The sequence below is a fragment of the Lolium perenne genome, chromosome 1, assembly GCF_019359855.2.
Source record: "Lolium perenne isolate Kyuss_39 chromosome 1, Kyuss_2.0, whole genome shotgun sequence".
In the NCBI taxonomy this organism is placed as follows: domain Eukaryota; kingdom Viridiplantae; phylum Streptophyta; class Magnoliopsida; order Poales; family Poaceae; genus Lolium; species Lolium perenne.
The window spans coordinates 198,434,712-198,453,412 of record NC_067244.2 but is presented as its reverse complement, the minus strand read 5'-3'; the positions used below and the strand labels follow the sequence as shown (position 1 = coordinate 198,453,412).

The 18,701-nt window shown below is 43.8% G+C and overlaps 1 protein-coding gene across 1 annotated transcript; it reads left to right on the top strand.

Annotated features, from left to right (window-relative positions):
* The first annotated feature begins 612 nt into the window (after nucleotides 1–612).
* Nucleotides 613–5,285, top strand: LOC127318533 (uncharacterized). Its single transcript, XM_071821868.1, has 7 exons — nucleotides 613–973; nucleotides 1,088–1,219; nucleotides 1,516–1,584; nucleotides 2,397–2,595; nucleotides 2,859–3,421; nucleotides 4,725–4,819; nucleotides 4,903–5,285. Exons 1-4 carry the CDS (start codon nucleotides 656–658, stop codon nucleotides 2,547–2,549), a joined length of 672 nt encoding a protein of 223 aa, XP_071677969.1. The 5' UTR covers nucleotides 613–655; the 3' UTR covers nucleotides 2,550–2,595; nucleotides 2,859–3,421; nucleotides 4,725–4,819; nucleotides 4,903–5,285.
* The last annotated feature ends 13,416 nt before the right edge of the window (nucleotides 5,286–18,701 follow it).

The window sequence follows — 18,701 nt, the reverse complement described above, 5'->3', positions numbered from 1 at the left end:
TTCTCCATTCCCTTTGTGACCTATATTGGCATCGGTTTGTTGAGCAGTGCTCAGATGCCAACGACCTCCTCTTGGATGCCTTCCTTTCCGTGAGCCTGTTCCGTGAGCCTATAATGCTGCGACTCGTCGACGTGGCTGAAATTGGTTGTGAAACATGTGACAATTTTCATATATAGTCAATGGGGAGAAATTATTCATATTCTCACAATTATTCACGTATATTTTACATAGATTTAAGTCTTATTTCTTATAGCTCGACGATTTACAGTTTGGGATGTCATATTGCACGGTTATTGGAGTTTCCTCCATGATTACATGGACAAAACTATATGCACATGCATCAAGGACGTGGACCAACAACAATCTCGATAGTATCATGTATAACTTGGAAGATATATTAACTTCAGTATTGATCCTCGTAGGCTCTTGTGCACTCTGAATGCTCTTCATTAGTACGCAGAGAATATGCTAGTAGTAAATTGACAATACCAATGGCAACACAAACCTGGAATACGGAAGAGGAATCTACACTACTTAAAAAGGAGGAACATGTTCCTTATTCTGCCAAGCCGCAATACGTCGAATCTTTTCGTCGTCCTCGTCGTCGTAGTCCCGTTCCGCACGCACCTACCTGGGACGGCTCGCTAGCGCCCAAATGGGCCAAGCCCAACAAATCCACCCAAGTCCTCCCCAACCTTCGCCTCCTCCACCCTGCCGCCGCCGTCGCCCTGGAGCAAATCCTGTGGGTTGGGAGCATGGCGGACGTGGGTTGGGAGCATGGCGGACGCCCTGGACATGTCGCTGGACTACCTCATCACCAAACAACAAGCCCTCGCACAGCCGCGGCCGCGGACGCCGCAACCCAGCCTCCGCAGCGGGAGGACCCGCGCCTGCGCGCCGCTACTTCCACAGCTGCGCCGCCAACCGCTCAGCCGCGGCACCCTACCACCAGCTCAACTTCCAGCCGCAGCAGGTCTCATTCTCATCCTCCTGCTCTTGATTGATTAAGTAAATCCCGCGGCAGCACAGCACAGTACCCTGCCAGTCTCGAGCTCACTCCAATCTTGCTCTTTTTTTTCTCGCTCAGGTGCCGCCGGCTTTCGGGTACGTTGCCCAGCTGACGGCCATGGTCACGGCGCCGTCCACTGGCTTGGAAATCACGCCCACCAAGCTCTACATCTCCAACCTCGACTACAACATCTCCAACGAGGACATCAAGGTCGCTAGCGCATTTTCCTTGTTACCCCCTCCTTAACAAACTGGCGATGATTGTATATTAAGATACTTCTGTAATTCATCATCTGCCGCTTCTTCCTAATAAACTAAAGTGCTCACTTTTATATGTCTTGCATTCATCACCCATACAATCATGGATTGGTTATTGTCCATGGAAAGGAATTTTACATTCTTCATCTTACTTTACTTAGCTGTTATTTCCAGGTTTAAGCAACCCCTCCTTACTTATCTCTGTTCATCGTCTCCTGGTCCTAAAGTTACCCTAAATACTTTGCTCAGGATCTATTTTCCGAGATGGGCGAGATTAAGTGTTACTCCATTAATTACGACAAAAGTGGAAGATCAAAGGTTTGCGCTCCCCCCACACTTTCTTTTTCGGTTTCAATCCCTGCCTTTCACAGACCTTCCATTTTGTTTGAATGCTCATAGTTCAACTCATTACCGGGACTCAGGGTGCAAGCGGAAGCGGGCTGCCTGCGGCGCCGCATATTTGAGCCCACCTAGTCAGTTATGCGGAGGCCTGCGGGTGAGTGCCTGAATATGCGGGGATACGTCGGCAGGCCCGCAGAGCCCGCAATCAGCCCACATAGCATGTTCTGAAAGATCTGCTCGCGGCTGAGATCTCCGTCTGGTTCATCGCTCCACCATGGGTTAGCTTGAAGCCGTGAGCCTGTGAGCTCCCCTGCTCCTTCCCGACCTCTACTGTCTCGGCTAGGAGATCAAAGCGCTACTGCCGGAGACGATCAGCGCCTGCAGCCGCCATGACGTGGAGACGACCGATTTGAGACAGCTGCCATGACGCGGGCTGTCAGCAGCGGGATCGGTACCAGAGGCGGCCGATTCGGGGCAGGAAAGGCTGGATCTGCACCGGGGGTGGCCGAATCGAGGTTAAAAAGGCTGGATCGACACCGACGTTGGCCGAATCGAGGCGGGGTCGGCGGAGTGCGGCCGGGGGTGCACGGGAACGACATGGCTGGCGAGACGTTGCAGAGAAGACCGCTGACCACACACGGAAACTACGCAGACGGCCCGCAGACGGCCCACATTTAATTGCGGCCTGCCGCAGACGGCCCGCATTTAATTGCAGGTACATGCGGAAACTACGCGGGCCCCCGCATCACGTCCCACTTGCAGCCTGAACCGGGACTCCATTTTGGCAGGGAACTGCAGAGGAAGTCTTTTCGACAAAAGCAGAAGCTTTAGCTGCTCTTAAGAAGTACAACAACGTGCAACTTGATGGCAAACCTATGAAAATTGAGGTCATTGGGATAAACATTGAGGCACCAGCATCTGCTATTTTCTCTTTTGCTTGACCTCCGCTACCTGGAAACTTCAGTTTTCCTCCCAGATGGTCAGATGGTTAGTTGCATCTACCAGAGGCACTATTTATGAACTATATATTTATAGGATCATAGCACGACAAAAAAGAAAGAAAGCAAAGCACAGGAGATCTAAGTTAGCTCCCCTGTGGCGCAATCATGCTTGGCAAATGTGAGGGGAAATGAAATCAAAGCTGTTATCGTTTTACTGAAACTGCATTGTCTTGTAAATTAACAATTTCAAATGTGTATTACTCTGAATATTATGAGCAAGTGACAAATCCAGTACTTAATATTTTGCAGTGGACCTGGGAGGGGTGCTGGCGGCCGAGGATGGTCTCGGGGCGGAGCTGGGTTCAGTGGTCGTGGCTGAGGGTGTGATGGTGGCCGAGGGCGTGGTGCTAGCCGTGGGCGAGGGAGGGGAGGGCATGGCAATGTGGAGGTTTCTGCTGCAAACCTCGACGCTGACTTGGACAAGTACCACTCGGCTGCGATGCAAACCAGCTAGATCGCTCTTGCACTGCCTTTCATGTATTGTTCTTTTGGTAGTGATAGATGCAAACCTCTCTCGCGAACCAGCATCGCCGTTTCCTAGGGTTCGGCTCGGCCGCCGCTTCCTTCAACAATGCCTCCTTATTGTACGCCGATCGCTTATCGCTGCCGATTCCACCTACGATGGGTTCGTCCTCCATCTCGCACGACCGGCGCCTTCACATCGATTCACGGCGACACACACATCCTCCAGACCGATGTCCGGCGAAGCGAACCTCCGGAGGAGCTCTGACAGCGACGACCACCTGCGGCCGGAACCCCTGCTCTCCTGGCTCTGCAACTCCATCCAGACGGATTCATCCTCTCCAGATAAGGTAAAATTCTCCATTGTTTCTCTATTATTTAATTCTTTTTTTTGCAATAGTAGGATCGGTAGGATTCTATTGGCTTTCAAAGTTGTGCTTACGGACTTTGATTCCGAAACTGTGAAGCGCGGGGTATGGAACTGTGGATGATCTAGGACGAATGAAGTAGTAAACGGATGGATGTAATTTGTATCTTACACACTCTTTGATTCAAAAGCTCTGAATGCTGGGTATATATATTAAAAAATGTATTTTTTGGTGCCTAATAGTATTACTATTAGGCTACTGGGATTACCCCCTTAACCAGTGACAGTGATGAGATTGTAAAAAGAATTCACTTGTTTGGTGAAAGGTCTTTGTAAAAGGTAGACTTTGAGTATAGAGTGCCTAGAAGCCCTCCACCTTCCTGTAGGTGAAACCTCTTTGTAAAAGGTTAATGGATAATGGTGTGTTGATTACAAAAATGAAAACTTCAGATCTTGATAGGATTATGTGAATGCGATTATCTGTGAACTCAAAAGTGATCTTGTTTATGTACCAACATTTGTGGTATCCATTATTTTCTTCTTAGTAGAAAGCATAGTATCTAATTTCATCAAAATTTAGTAAAACTGTAAATACATGAAATGTGCAAGGATTTTGGTACTCATAAGAGCCTCTAGAATAACAGCTTGATAAGAGGAATTAGAAATACCTAATTTCTCATCTATAATAATCAAGTCAGTTGAATAACTTATTTTGTTTCCCACAATGTTTGCAACTTTATTCTTTGGAGGAGCTCACCTTCCTGGTCTAGAAACTGTTCTTGTGCAGTTCGCGATGGTGCTCTGTCCGGTTTGAGGTGAGACTCACGGGCTGGAGTGTTGACGGAAATCTCTATGGGGAGCACACTTGGGTTATTTGACAGTTCGCCGGTAGCGGGGAAACAAAATGGCTCCGCCAGACAGGTTAAAGTTAAGGAATCTTTTTGTCAAATCAAAAGCAGAGACCAAGGGTGATTTCTCAGTTCAGCTAAATAATGTCACCTAAAAAATGCAGGCAGATAATGCATTCTGCTACTTTGACTTGGTTTAGTATGTGATTCCATCATCCTTTGATTATGTCAAAGAGATCGAATTAAGGTCAGATGATATCCCTATTTGTTGGAACTGATGTGTTTGATTCCAGTTAGCTTTCTCTCATTGGTAGGTTATATTGTGTTTCCCTTTACTCATTGGGAGGTTATGTTGTGCCTCTTTAAATCTCTAAGAAATTATTCTCTATGGCTGGCAGTCTCCGTGAACAGTAATACAAGATACAATACTACCTAGAGGTTGCTCGCATTGTCCATGATCATGACCCTACATAGAGAAGTTGGAAACTTGGAATGACAAGCCAACTTTGCAGCACACGGAAACTATTACTCAGGTCAAATACTCAAACTTCATCTAATTTTAACGGCTTAGTTTGTTGGGTGTACCATTTCCTCATTCTATTTTCATGGTGTTTAGTGTGTGTCCTCCTTCAGTTCATTATGTGGATGCCAAAGGATCGGGAAGGAGCGTGTTATTGAAACATCGAGCAGTGACTTTCATCATCAAGGTTGCAATGCTGAAGGCACTCAACTCAAAATGGCAGGGGGAAGGAATGTGTGGAGGACGTTGAGGGACTGGCAGGTGGTTTTATACGTGTTCATAGTTTTCATGACGATCAAGGTGATGCCCTTGTATGTCTACATGGTAAGATATTGCCTTGGGCTTGTTACTGTTTTTAGTGGTATCCGTGGGCTTGTATTGCTATGTATTGGGTCACTTAAGAGTATTTCATTACCTAAAATGTTCTTCTGATCTGGATTACTCTTAAATCTAGAAATGGCTACTTTCAAATTTTAACTGTCCTAATGAGTAAATCCTATTAAGTGTCCCAAAATCATGGTTGTTATAATTTCCTTCTAAAACCGTTTTGATAATAGATTGACCTCCACATGTGAGAGGATCAAAATTTCACGTAATATCATAAAGGCTGGGCTCACAATAGGTAAGCTTTTAATTAGTCTTTTGTGATGATTCTTTCATGTTCAATGTACATATTTGGTGCCTATGTTTTCAAAGGTCGGATTATTAATATTTTTCAATGATGTATGCTTGAATATTGACAGTGCAATGGTTGATTATTTACCAACTGAATTTCTATTTTTCACCATGGCGGGATTTTGTGACAGCGCATATGCATTTGTGTATGTTCTTGTGGAAAAATCAGATGACAGCAATGAGATACAGTTAAGTTCTAATTGCTAGAAAAATCGACAGGTTGATTGACATGCTAATTTGCAAAACAGAAGTTTCTTCTATCAATGCTAATTTGCTAATTTGTATAGTAGTTAAGTAGATCATTACTGTGATACCAGCTCTATCCATTTCCGTTTTTACACATTGAAGTCATTGAGTTTCCATACTGGTAAGTTATGGCTCAATGGTAGTCCCCTCCTAATGGCTTATCGGAATATAAAATACCTTTGGGGCTCTGAGCTAGCTCACTGTCGAGTAAAACTAATAACATTAACCTTGGATAAATATGATTAACTGATATTTTTCTCGACACGGTAATATGAGAGTACCAGTCATCACCCATCATTATGGGCTTCACTCTTTTATTTTGTGAAGTCTGCAGACTGTCGTTATATTGCAAGGTAGCGAGGATACAAGCTATGGTTGTAGTCACAAAATGAATGATCATGGTCAAGAGGTTAGTTTGTAGTGTGGACAAAACTCTATTATACTGTCATTTTGATGGTGGATAACACCATCTAGATTCTAGATCTAGAGCAGCTGGTCAAGGAAGCCACAGAGCTGGGAGTTTAAGAAGTTGAGAAGACTTTCGGTTATTGAAAATGATTACTCCCATATGTATATTGTCATAATAACTAATTTTATGTTAAAAAATAGGCTGCTCAGGCCCATGGCAATCAATCTGCATTCTGCAATAGAACTTGCTGGTGTCTGGTTTTTTTGTCTTTTCCCTTCAATCAATCCACTGGTATATCTGTTTACTATTTTCGTAGTCAATATATCTTTTTTGCCTTTTTATTTTGAACCCTGCTTGCCTCCCATTGTGATTTGTAGCATGAAGGATGAGATTGATCAGCACTACCTAAGCAACATTATTGTTTGCAAATGACAGTGCTATAATTTTAAAATAACATCTCAAATGATAGCAGATAATCTGCACCGAAGAGGGTGCCCAAACTGTGGGTCCTGTGAGCTATGTCACGCAGCCCTGAGACAAATACCTATCTCTTTGTCCACTGCAGTTTCACCTCCTGTGTCTGACAATTAATCAGAGCATGATCAGCGGTAGATATTACTATTCCAGGCTCTTACTTTCACAACAGAAGATTGGTGGACAAAAGTGAGGAAGAGGGTGCCCAAGATAAACAGTTGTGACTTTGACACAATTTCTAAAATCGTACATTTCAAGATATGGAAGGAGAGGAATTCTAGAAGTTCTGAGAACTTACAACATTAGGCAGAGGATGTCTTTGTCGCGTTTAGGGATGAGATAGCTATATGGCGATCGGCTGGAAGAGTGAGTTCTCTCTAGCTGACCTGCCGGTGTGTGGAGTTCAGGCATACTGTGCTCTTTATCGATCCAGCGCATGTCTAGGATCTACTCCTTGTTTTGCTCCATCTCGGAGCTGTTGTAACACCTCTGTACTCTCCTTCTTAATCTTAATAAAGTTCGTCCTATGGCCTTTCAACATACATGTAGCACGGCATTTTATACAGAGGAGTTTAATATCATCCAGATTGATGTTGTATGAATGCACCTTCATATTTGGCATTTGCACTCTTGTGACAAGATGTGAATTTTGCAATTACATGCTTTGTGCTGTGGTTGTTTGGTATGTAGCCGGTGTCGTGTGGGGTAACGCTGTTGCTTGTAGCGAATGGTGCCGTTCTTGTACTCAAACCTCTACCTTCTATAAAGATATGATACGTCTTTAGCATACTCTTGAAAAAAAAAGTAATTACGCCAGTCATACCCCGCCAGCCAGAGCAGGTCTTGCCTGTTGCCGGGGAGGCTCGGTCCCCGTTTCGAGAATGTAGCCCCATCTACCTGGACATGGTGTTTTGGCTCAAAGGTGTAGATGCACCTATTATGAAAATGTATTTTAAATTTATTTTGAAATTTTTAATTTATTTAAATAAAATTCTTAGTTGACAATTTTGATGGCCCGGCCAACTGCGAAAGAGTAACAAGAAGACCTAGAACTTGGAACCACGGAGATGCACAACAATGCTATCTTGTTACTGCGTTCGATATTATCATGTTGTAGTACATTATGATATCCCTGATTTGTTTTATTTTTATAGTAAGTTGTGAATTATATATGTGAATTAAGAAATAAAATTTAAAGATCCGTGGCAACGCACGGGCATTTGTACTAGTACTTTATTAGAAGTAGTGTGATGTTCCTAAGTAAAATATATCAAATAATATACACACATCGATATCAACTGGTATTTCCATGCTCTACCTCTAAAAAGTGAACTTCAACACTATTAATAGGATATCTATGTGCATCAGTTTAGCTAATTTAATTGATCCTGCAGTATCAGCACATCATAGCTGATTAGAGCCAAACCTAGAAAGAATATACAATAGAAATAAGAGGAAAATTTATCAAGCTACTTGTATGTAGAAACGTGGGAGAACATACATATATGGCGATTTTCCGTTCAGACTAATCACCATCAAGAGATTGGAAGCAGTAATTTTGTTCTCACTATATAATGTATAACTTCAGGAAATTCGACTTTATAGATGTAGAGATATTTCGGTTGTAAGAAAGAAAATATGCAAAAAAAACCATCAAGAGCTACTTTAAGATAGTAGAAACATTGCACTTCCAAGAACATAACATGTGTCTAGCTACCGAGGTGCAAGTGAACTACACAGGGATTTTTTAAAAATTCGATCACACTAAATTGAATTAATAGTGCAAGAGATGGTGCTAGATTGTAGCTATACCTTACTCGCTGAACATTAGTACATCCCGAATCTCTCAGAAATCTCTACCAGTCACATGTATTACCTCGGTGATATTCTCTGCACTCTGTCCATGCTTAATTTCAGACCTTCATTGTGTAGTCTATGATCGAACAGCAAACTTATTGATAGCCTGAAATAACAGTGAAAGAAAAACAAAATATAAATCATGAACTACATATTTAGGAAGATCTGCTTGGTTACACAGAAAGAACAGATAAGTATTCTTACTCTAGCAGAATAGTAGAATGGTAAAAATCAATTCACCAAGCAGGGAACAATTAAGATATGAAGTAGCAGGATAATGCAATTCAATTTGGTATCAAAAAATGATCTTCCCATCCATGTTGGTATTTCAGTAACACAAATACTACCCCTCCACTCTCTTTTAATTGACTCGGATTTGGAGGGGTAGTATTACCTCGGTGATATTCTCTGCACTCTGTCCATGCTTAATTTCAGACCTTCATTGTGTAGTCTATGATCGAACAGCAAACTTATTGATAGCCTGAAATAACAGTGAAAGAAAAACAAAATATAAATCATGAACTACATATTTAGGAAGATCTGCTTGGTTACACAGAAAGAACAGATAAGTATTCTTACTCTAGCAGAATAGTAGAATGGTAAAAATCAATTCACCAAGCAGGGAACAATTAAGATATGAAGTAGCAGGATAATGCAATTCAATTTGGTATCGAAAAATGATCTTCCCATCCATGTTGGTATTTCAGTAACACAAATACTACCCCTCCACTCTCTTTTAATTGACTCGGATTTAGTACTTTGTACTAAATTCGAGTCAACTAAAAAAGAACGGAGGGAGTATCTTACTATTGCCATCTTCAAGATTTCTAAAGAGCACCCGGGTTTTATATGTATGGGAACGAAAAGTAGGACATCCACTCATACGATAAGATAACAATTAAATTAATTATTCTGTCATTGACTAAAAAGGATTTCAATAAATGGAAACAACTCAAACTGAATATTCGTGTACTATCACGGTCCAGAAGTACATCCAAATTCCCAAAATCAGTGAAGTATACCCTCTAGGCTTCTAACCATAATTTTTTTGGAGAAAAACACACAGAACATCTGCATATAGAAATGAAGTCCAGAGATAAAATAAAATTGAACTTAATTTTTCTAATGCTAACAACTAAAATATTTACTTACCCATCAAATCTTCAGGCGTATAACATTTGCAGGCTGTGAAGTGTCGCACATGGATCTGTAACAGGACTACATATTCAGTTACTGAGTACAACCTATATGCAAAAATGGTGAGATAAACTATTGCAATAGCAGCCAATTTTACTTATCCGATTTTCCTTAGATCATCCAGCCAGCTTTGTAACAATTTTGTGGGTCGATACAATCAACTTATGACCCCAGTAAAGCTATACAAAACCTTATTCCCTTTTGAGCACCTCTGTCTTGAAAGCACCCTCATGGCCTGATACGTTAAACTGTTGCAGCAGTGTAACTTTTTAACTACCACTATTGTTCAAGGAAACCACTACATAAGAAATATCTAGATAGTTATCTACATTTTCTTGCAAAATCCATGCATATTTTGTCACATTTAGTAAAGTTCAGAAGTTGTTGCAGCAAAAACTTAACACTGGACAACAATAACTGCATCATACCGCTCAACAGTTAACATCTTGATACCATTGAGACGAAACGCATGCAAGAGCTATGTATACACTAAACTCCTAGCCAAACAGTGCAAGCAATGGTGAGGTCAGGGAAAAGAAATGCGCCATCATTTTTACCTCAAAATAACCGCCTGAAAAGGTCCCTGAAGCTGGATGACCAATACTCCTACAATGCAGTTCGCCAGTTCCCTGTATGTGGTTGTAGATTGCGCTGAGCAGCTAATTAATAGATAGTGGCCGCCAAGAGCTTTAGAGTGTGTCGCCTGTAGATAGCCTATTCCATATCAATCCTGTACATGGATCTGACAGCAGCGGAGCTCTGGATCTGATAGCTACAGGGATAACGTATAATATAAACCTAGAACATGCAAGACAAATTCGTACAGTCTCAATACATCAGAAAAGCTACGAATCATTACCTCTTGGCAGTCAACACCATCTGTGATGTGAATAGAGCTACTTTGTGATGCCTTCCATCGCCTCTTCGATTGCTCCAGGCGGTATGATGGGATATCAGATCGCCGCTCTCCATCTGGTCGGCGTGGCTGACACCCTATGTCTGGTGCTGTACTTGATTGGGTATCGAGACTGTCGTTTTATCTGAGAATAGGGAACAACTGAATAACCTGCTAGCTTTTGGTACGGATGGTGTCGTGGAAAACAATCTGCACAGCACGGACAAGACGCCAGGAGGAAGAGAGCTGGAGGAGTCACAGCGGCCAGGAACGGAGAGGAGAAAAATAAGCGAGGTTAGATCCAGCGGAGACGTGCGGAGCGACGGCAATGGCGGCGGCAGTAGTGGTGGCGGCAGATTTGACCTAGAACGGGATTGTTTGATCCTGGTTTCTCGAACGTGAGAATCGTTTTCCTGAAAGGACACGCTATATGCATTCATCAAAATCGAGATAGGGACGGGCGTTCGAAACTAATCTTGGCCCTTATTATTGTCCTGCTTGAGCGGACTTTTTTTTCCATAGTCGCTCTCTTCAATCTGAGCGGTTCACTTCTTAAAGGCTTATCTGAGCCATTGGTTGTCTTGTGTTTTAATTATATAATAGATAGATGACCAAATGTTCTCGAGGACACACGGGATTTTAGTCTAGTGCTTTCGCTACATACGGCTAATTAATCTTCATTGTTTTGATAAGTGTTGTGTGGGTGAACCTGTGCTAATGTACCGCCCTTCCTAGGACTAATACATACTTGTGATTATACCCCTTGCAAGCATCCGCAACTACAAGAAAGTAATTAAGATAAATCTAACCACAGCCTTAAACTCTGAGATCCTGTTATCCCTCCTGCATCGATATACCAACGGGGGCTTAGGTTTCTGTCACTCCGGCAACCCTGCAATTGGCAAACGAGTACAAGATGCATTCCCCTAGGCCCATAAAGGTGAAGTGTCGTGTAGTCGACGTTCACACGACACCACTAGAAGAATAACACCACAACTTAAATATCATAACATTGAATATTACTCAACCATACTTCACTACTAACATTTAGACTTCACCCATGTCCTCAAGAACTAAACGAACTACTCACAAGACATCATATGGAACATGATCAGAGGTGATATGATGACAAATAACAATCTGAACATAAACCTTGGTTCAACGGTTTCACTCAATAGCATCAATAACAAGTAGAAATCAATACCGGGAGAGTTTCCCCTATCAAACAATCAAGATCAAACCCAAATTGCTACGGCGGTGACGATGTCCAGCGATGGAGACGGCGGTGATGATGGTGGAGATGATGATGATGATGGTGATGGAGATGATGTCCAGCTCGATGACGGTGGCGATGGCGTTGATTTCCCCCTCCCGGAGGGAATTTCCCCGGTGGATCTCAGCCCGCCGGAGAGCTCTTTTCTCTCTGGTGTTCTCCGCCCCGCAGAGGCGGCTGTAACTCTTCGCGAGGTACCCTCCGTGGCTTAGGTCTTCGGGACGAAGGATTTCGCGAAGAAAAGGAGGCGAGAGGGGCTGTGGGCCCCCCTCCTCACTGGGCGGCGCGGCCAGGCCATGGGCCGCACCGGCCTATGGTCTGGGCCCACCTTGGGTCCCCTCGGCTCCCCCTTCTGGCTTCCTTCGTCATCTGGAAAATAGGATTTTTGGTATAATTTCCATCAGCTGTTGCTCTTCCGAAATATTGCATTCTGACGGTGCTTTTTCCAGCAGAATCCTGGCTCCGGTGCTCGATCCTCCAATAATCATGAAACATGCAAAATTGATGAAATAACATAAGTATTATGTCCAAATATGAAATATATCGATGAATAACAGCAAATTATGATATAAAATAGTGATGCAAATTGGACGTATCAATGACTAGAGGCGATTCGCCAGCGCGCACGCCATTTCGTCGTCTTCAAGTAATACAAGCACGACATGTTCTTTTTTTTTGAGAGTACACCGAAGGCGTACCATATCTTTATAGAAGGCAGAATTTAGAATACAAGATGACTACAACTCGTTGCAAACAACAAGCGTAGTACGAACTCCACTCCACTCCACACCGGCTAGTCCGAAGATAGCCACCACCGAACTACAACTACGACACAAAAAAGCCTATCCAAAGCCGAACATCAAAGCCACGTCTCGAACCACTCAGGTCACCTCCAAAGAATAAAAGCTCCACATAACTCTCCTTGTCAACGCACCACCAAAGTAGAAGATGGCGCGACTTGGTCGGTCCCGAGAGAGGCATCGTCTTGGATTCTCCGGTGATGTCGTACAACATGTTTAATGTCAAGATCTTCGAAAAGACCATGTACCGCCGCCGCTACCACTCCGGCAAGGATAACTAGGCGAGGGCAAGATAAAGACGGTAAGGTCTCATGGTATGTTTCCATTAATTTCTAGTTCATTATATCACTTTGGTTGAAGCAAATTATGCCTAACCTATGTATGTCATCCATGGATATAGCCAAGATTTTCATATGTTCTTAGCAAGTTGGGTCTTACCGCAGATCGAATAGGTTGCGCCGCTAGATGCACTGATCCATTATTTATCCGTGACTCGTAACCTAAACGAACAAAATCCAACTACTTAGAGCATCTCCAGTCGGGTCCCCCAAAGTGTCCCCCAAACCGTGCCGGATTGAGCGTTTGGGGCACTACTAGGGAAAAAACCTATAGGTGGTGGAATGTGCTGCCGGCGCACCACCCTATGCATGCGCCGGTGGAATGTGCTGCCGGCGCACCAAATATTAGCCGCGCCGGCGATGCCTGCCCACTGCCGGCGCACCAAGGGATTCGACGCGCCGGCGCTTTTTCCTGGCATGGCCTCGCCCAATTCGGGCTAGGCCCACGAAACATTGCCGGCGCACCAGCCCAGGAGCGCACCGGCGGTAATTTGCTATTGCCGGCGCGCTCCTGGGCTGGTGCGCCGACAATGTTTCGTGGGCCTGGCCTGGAGCATATATAGCCGAATGGGTTATATACTGCCGGCGCACCCAGGTCCTGGTGCGCCGACAGTAACCTGGGAGTTATTTCAGCCACCAACCAGCACTCACAAGCCACTACACTCACTCCTCCACACAACCCGACCCTTCTCCCAACCCACCTATTTTTTTGCCCATTTCTACCCCAAATTTAGCCAATTTGACCAAACAAAATCATATTTTTTGAGCAAATCTTCCCTTCCTACATGCATCTCCCACATCCCTATGTAGATATAGATCTATCTATCGCGCATTGACCGCTCAATCTAGATCTAGTTCTAGATCTAGAAAGTCGGCTTTCATACGCCATTGTCGTGGCGCATCGTCTCGATCTCGTCGACGAATATATCAAACAAATAGGTGATTAATGAACAAACTGAGGAATGAAATCGACGTATGTTGGACATTTGAAGCAAAGCTCTCGTGTGTGGCATATATATATGTTGTGTTTGTGCTTGTGTGTGTTGGCGTTGAAAATGAGTTGCCAACGTTGCGCCGAAATGTTGATTCGTTAAGTTTCCGTTTCGGCACATTTCTGGCGCTCCTATGTCCTACCGTGTAGGAAGGTCATGCCGAAAGTTTCCGTGAAAACTACCGACGGATGCATGGTTCTAATCAATTATATAATCTTGCCGTGCAGGTGATAATGGTTATCGAGATGAGTGAGAGCGTTGTGATGAGATATCTGAAACACGCGATCATCGACATGTATGAAAATAACCACACAGTGGTATTGTGTCCGTGCCGAAGTTGCAAACGCGGGAAATGGTTTGACCCCTATTCAGGCAAATTGCAGGGGAACCTTCTCACTAATGGTTTAATGCATGGACACACTCAATGGATGAGTGATGATGGCGCGGAGGTCAATGGGGTGACGACATCAGGTGGTAATGGCCGGCAAGAAGGAGGGCATCATGATATTGATGATGATGAAGAGTTTATCGCACAGGACAATAACCTTGACGACGACAATAACCTTCACGACGAAGAGGTTCCCTAGCTTCAGTCGTGCGGGACCCTCCTCTTCAAGATCTGCTTCTCGAAAAGACGAAAGGCGCCAAGCGGAAATCAAAGCTTGAGCAACTGGAGATAGACTCGAATACTCCGTTGTACGACTCAGGTCGTGGGTTGGGGGAGTCCCGCTTGAGAGTAGCGCTCGATGTGCTGCAGATGAAGGCAAAACACGGATGGACGGACACAAGCATCGACGACATTCTGGAATACGTGAAAGATCTCCTTCCTGCCGGGAACACGTGTCCTGGTAGTCTAGCCGAGGCCAAGAGAATCACGTGCCCTCTCGACTTACCCCACGAAAAGTATCACGCCTGCATCAATGACTGTATCATGTATCGCAAGGAGCACATGGACAAGACCAAATGTCCTGTGTGTGAAGCTGAACGGTACAAGAAAGGGAAGAAGAAAGCTCCTCGAAAAGTTGTGTGGTACTTCCCGCTCGCCCTGGCTTCAACGGTTCTACGCGGACCGCAAGGAAGCAAAGCTCATGCGCTGGCACGCTGAAAGAAAGGAGGCAGTGTTGAATGATGAAGAACGGATTGAGCACCCAGTGCTGACACACCCTTCGGATGCAAGCCAGTGGAAAGCATTATACAATGAATTCAGAAGTTTTGGGGCAGATCCCAGAAACATCAGGTTGGGTGAGAGCACGGACGGATTCAATCTGTTCGGAAACCAGAGTAGCACACATAGCACATGGCCCGTGTTTGTATGGATCTACAACCTCCCGCCCTGGCTGTGCATGAAGAGGAAGTACATACATATGAGTATGCTAATTCAAGGGCCGACACAGCCAGGAAACGGTATCAACATGTATCTCGAACTATTAAAGGAGGAGCTTGAAACGTTGTGGGCGGAGGAAGTGGTAGATACATGGGACGCCGTCGCAGAAGAATATTTCCTTTTGAGAGCCGCGTTGATCACGACGGTGCAGGACTACCTCGGATACGGTTATATTTCGTGCCAAGTGTGCCATGGACACAAGGCATGTGTCTGGTGCATGGAAGAGACGATGTTTTGCAGCTTGGTAAGGATCTCAGCTCTTCGAAAACAGTTCACATGGGGCATCGAAGGTGGCTACACAAGACTGACCCGTGGAGAAAGCGTGGAGATTTGTTCGATGGTACAAATGAACCCCGAGGACATCCACGTAAGAAGAGCGGCGAAGAGATCGATACATTACTGAAAGGTTGGAAGGAGTGTGATACGTCTCCAACGTATCGATAATTTCTTATGTTCCATGCTTGTTTTATGACAATATCTACATGTTTGATACATACTTTATGTCATATTTATGCGTTTTCCGGAACTAACCTATTGACGAGATGCCGAAGTGCCAGTTCCTGTTTTCTGCTGTTTTTGGTTTCAGAAATCCTAGTAAGGAAATATTCTCAGAATTGGACGAAATCAACGCCCAGTATCTTATAATTCCACGAAGCTTCCAGAACACCCGAGAGGGACCACAGGAGAGCCACAGGGGGCCCACACATGTGGCCGGCGCCGCCAAGAGGGGGGCCGCGCCCCCCTGTTGTGTCACCGCCTCGTCAGCCTTCCGACTCCGCCTCTTCGCCTATAAGAAGCCCCCTGACCTAAATCTTCGATACGAATAAGCCACGGTACGAGAAACCTTCCAGAGCCGCCGCCATCGTGAAGCCAAGATCTGGGGGACAGAAGTCTCTGTTCCGGCACGCCACCGGGACGGGGAAGTGCCCCCGGAAGGCATCTCCATCGACACCACCGCCATCTTCATCACCGCTGCTGTCTCCCATGAGGAGGGAGTAGTTCTCCCTCGAGGCTAAGGGCTGTACCGGTATCTATGTGGTTAATCTCTCTCCTATGTACTTCAATACAATGATCTCATGAGCTGCCTTACATGATTGAGATTCATATGAGTTTTGTATCACTATTAATCTATGTGCTACTCTAGTGATGTTATTAAAGTACTCTATTCCTCCTCCATGATGTAATGGTGACAGTGTGTGCATCATGTAGTACTTGGCATAGTTTATGATTGTGATCTCTTGTAGATTATGAAGTTAACTATTACTATGATGGTATTGATGTGATTTATTCCTCCTTTCATAGTCTGTTGGTGACAGTGTGCATGCTATGTTAGTACTTGGTATAATTGCGTTGGTCTATCATGCACTCTAAGGTTATTTAAATATGAACATCGAATGTTGTGGAGCTTGTTAACTCCGGCATTGAGGTGCTCTTGTAGCCCTACACAATTAGTGGTATTCATCATCCAACAAGAGAGTGTAGAGTGGTTTTATTATGTGATCAATGTTGAGAGTGTCCACTAGTGAAAGTATGATCCCTAGGCCTTGTCTCCGAATAGAAAAGTCACACCACAAAGATTCCTATCTCCCACGTCAACTGCACGCTAGCAAGCATTTTCTGTCGCCATTGTCACTGTTTGTTTACTGTTCCACTGCATGTTTACTCGCTGCCATATTTTATTCAGATTGCTATTACCACTCATATACATCCATATTACTTGCATTTTACTATCTCTTCGCGAACTAGTGCACCTATACATCTGACAAGTGTATTAGGTGTGTTGGGGACACAAGAGACTTCTTGCATTGTGATCGCAGGGTTGCTTGAGAGGGATATCTTTGACCTCTTCCTCCCTGAGTTCGATAAACCTTGGGTGATCCACTTAAGGGAAAACTTGCTGCTGTTCTACAAACCTCTGCTCTTGGAGGCCCAACACTGTCTACAGGAAAAAGAGTGTGCGTAGACATCAAGCTATTTTCTAGCGCCGTTGCCGGGGAACGAAGGAAAGCTACACCATTTCCTCCCTCGTCAACCACGCGCCAGTCCTGGACAGCATCAAGTATTTTCTGGCGCCGTTGCCGAGGAGGAAAGGTAAAAGGTACTTACACTCCGGATCTCGGCTACTAAGCTATTTTCCGGCGCCGTTGTAAGTGCTCGAAGCTATTTTCTTTAGATCCTGCAATTGCATCTTTTTGTTTCTTGTTTTACACTAGTAAGGCATAATGGAAAACAACTATGAGCTTTTTAATTTATTTCCTAAGTTAAGACATGAATTGTGTGATGCAAAAATTAAAGAACCTATGGAACCTCATTTTCATGCTAGTAGCAATGTTATTAGTATGAACGCAATCACTGCTAATGCTATGGAGAAGTCTAAGCTTGGGGAAGCTAGTTTTTATGATCTTCTTAGCTTCCCATCTTTAGGGGAGAAAATTTGCTCTGATAATACTTTATCCCCCATATGCGATAACTCTAATGGTGCTTGTGATATTTTAAATCCACCTACTGCAAGTACTGCTTTCAAGATACCCATGAAAATTATTGAACGTGTTATGGATAACCGCTGTGAAGGGGATGGAACTGTCCATCCTGGAGATCATTTACTGTTTTTGCATGAATTATGCGGGTTATTCAAGTGTGCAGGAATCTCTATGGATGAAGTGAGGAAGAAACTATTCTCTTTTTCGTTGTCTGGTAAAGCGGCGCATTGGTATAAATTGCTGAAGAATAGTCATTCTCTTGGTTGGGAGGAAATTGCATCTCTCTTCTATTCTAAATTTTATCCTCCTCATGAAGTGCATATTGATAGAAATTACATTTATAACTTTTATCCTCGTGATGGAGAGAGTATTTCTCAAGCATGGGGGAGATTAAAGTCACTAATGCTCAAATGTCCCATTCATGAGCTCCCCAGTAATGTTATTATTACTAATTTTTATGCAAGACTTTCAGGACATCACAAGGACTATCTAGATGCCTGTTCGGAGGGATCTTTCACAAGCAAGGAGGTTGAAGCTAGGTGGGATCTTCTTGATCGGATTGAGGAGAACGCTGAAGGATGGGAGAACAACAAAGGTGAAGAGTCAGGTATAAATTATGATTATGAATGCATTGAAACTTTTATGGATACTAGTAAATTCCGAAATATGAGTGCTACTTATGGTCTTGACTCTCAAGTTGATGCAAATCTTTATAAAGCTTTTGCCCCTCATTTTGAATTGCCTAAGAAGAATTTTGATAAGTATCATGAACCTTTTAAAGATGTTTGCATGAAGGATGAAATTGTTGTTAATGATTGCAATAAACATGCTCAAACTCCTAAGAATGATATTTCCTGTAAGCATGTTAATTTTTG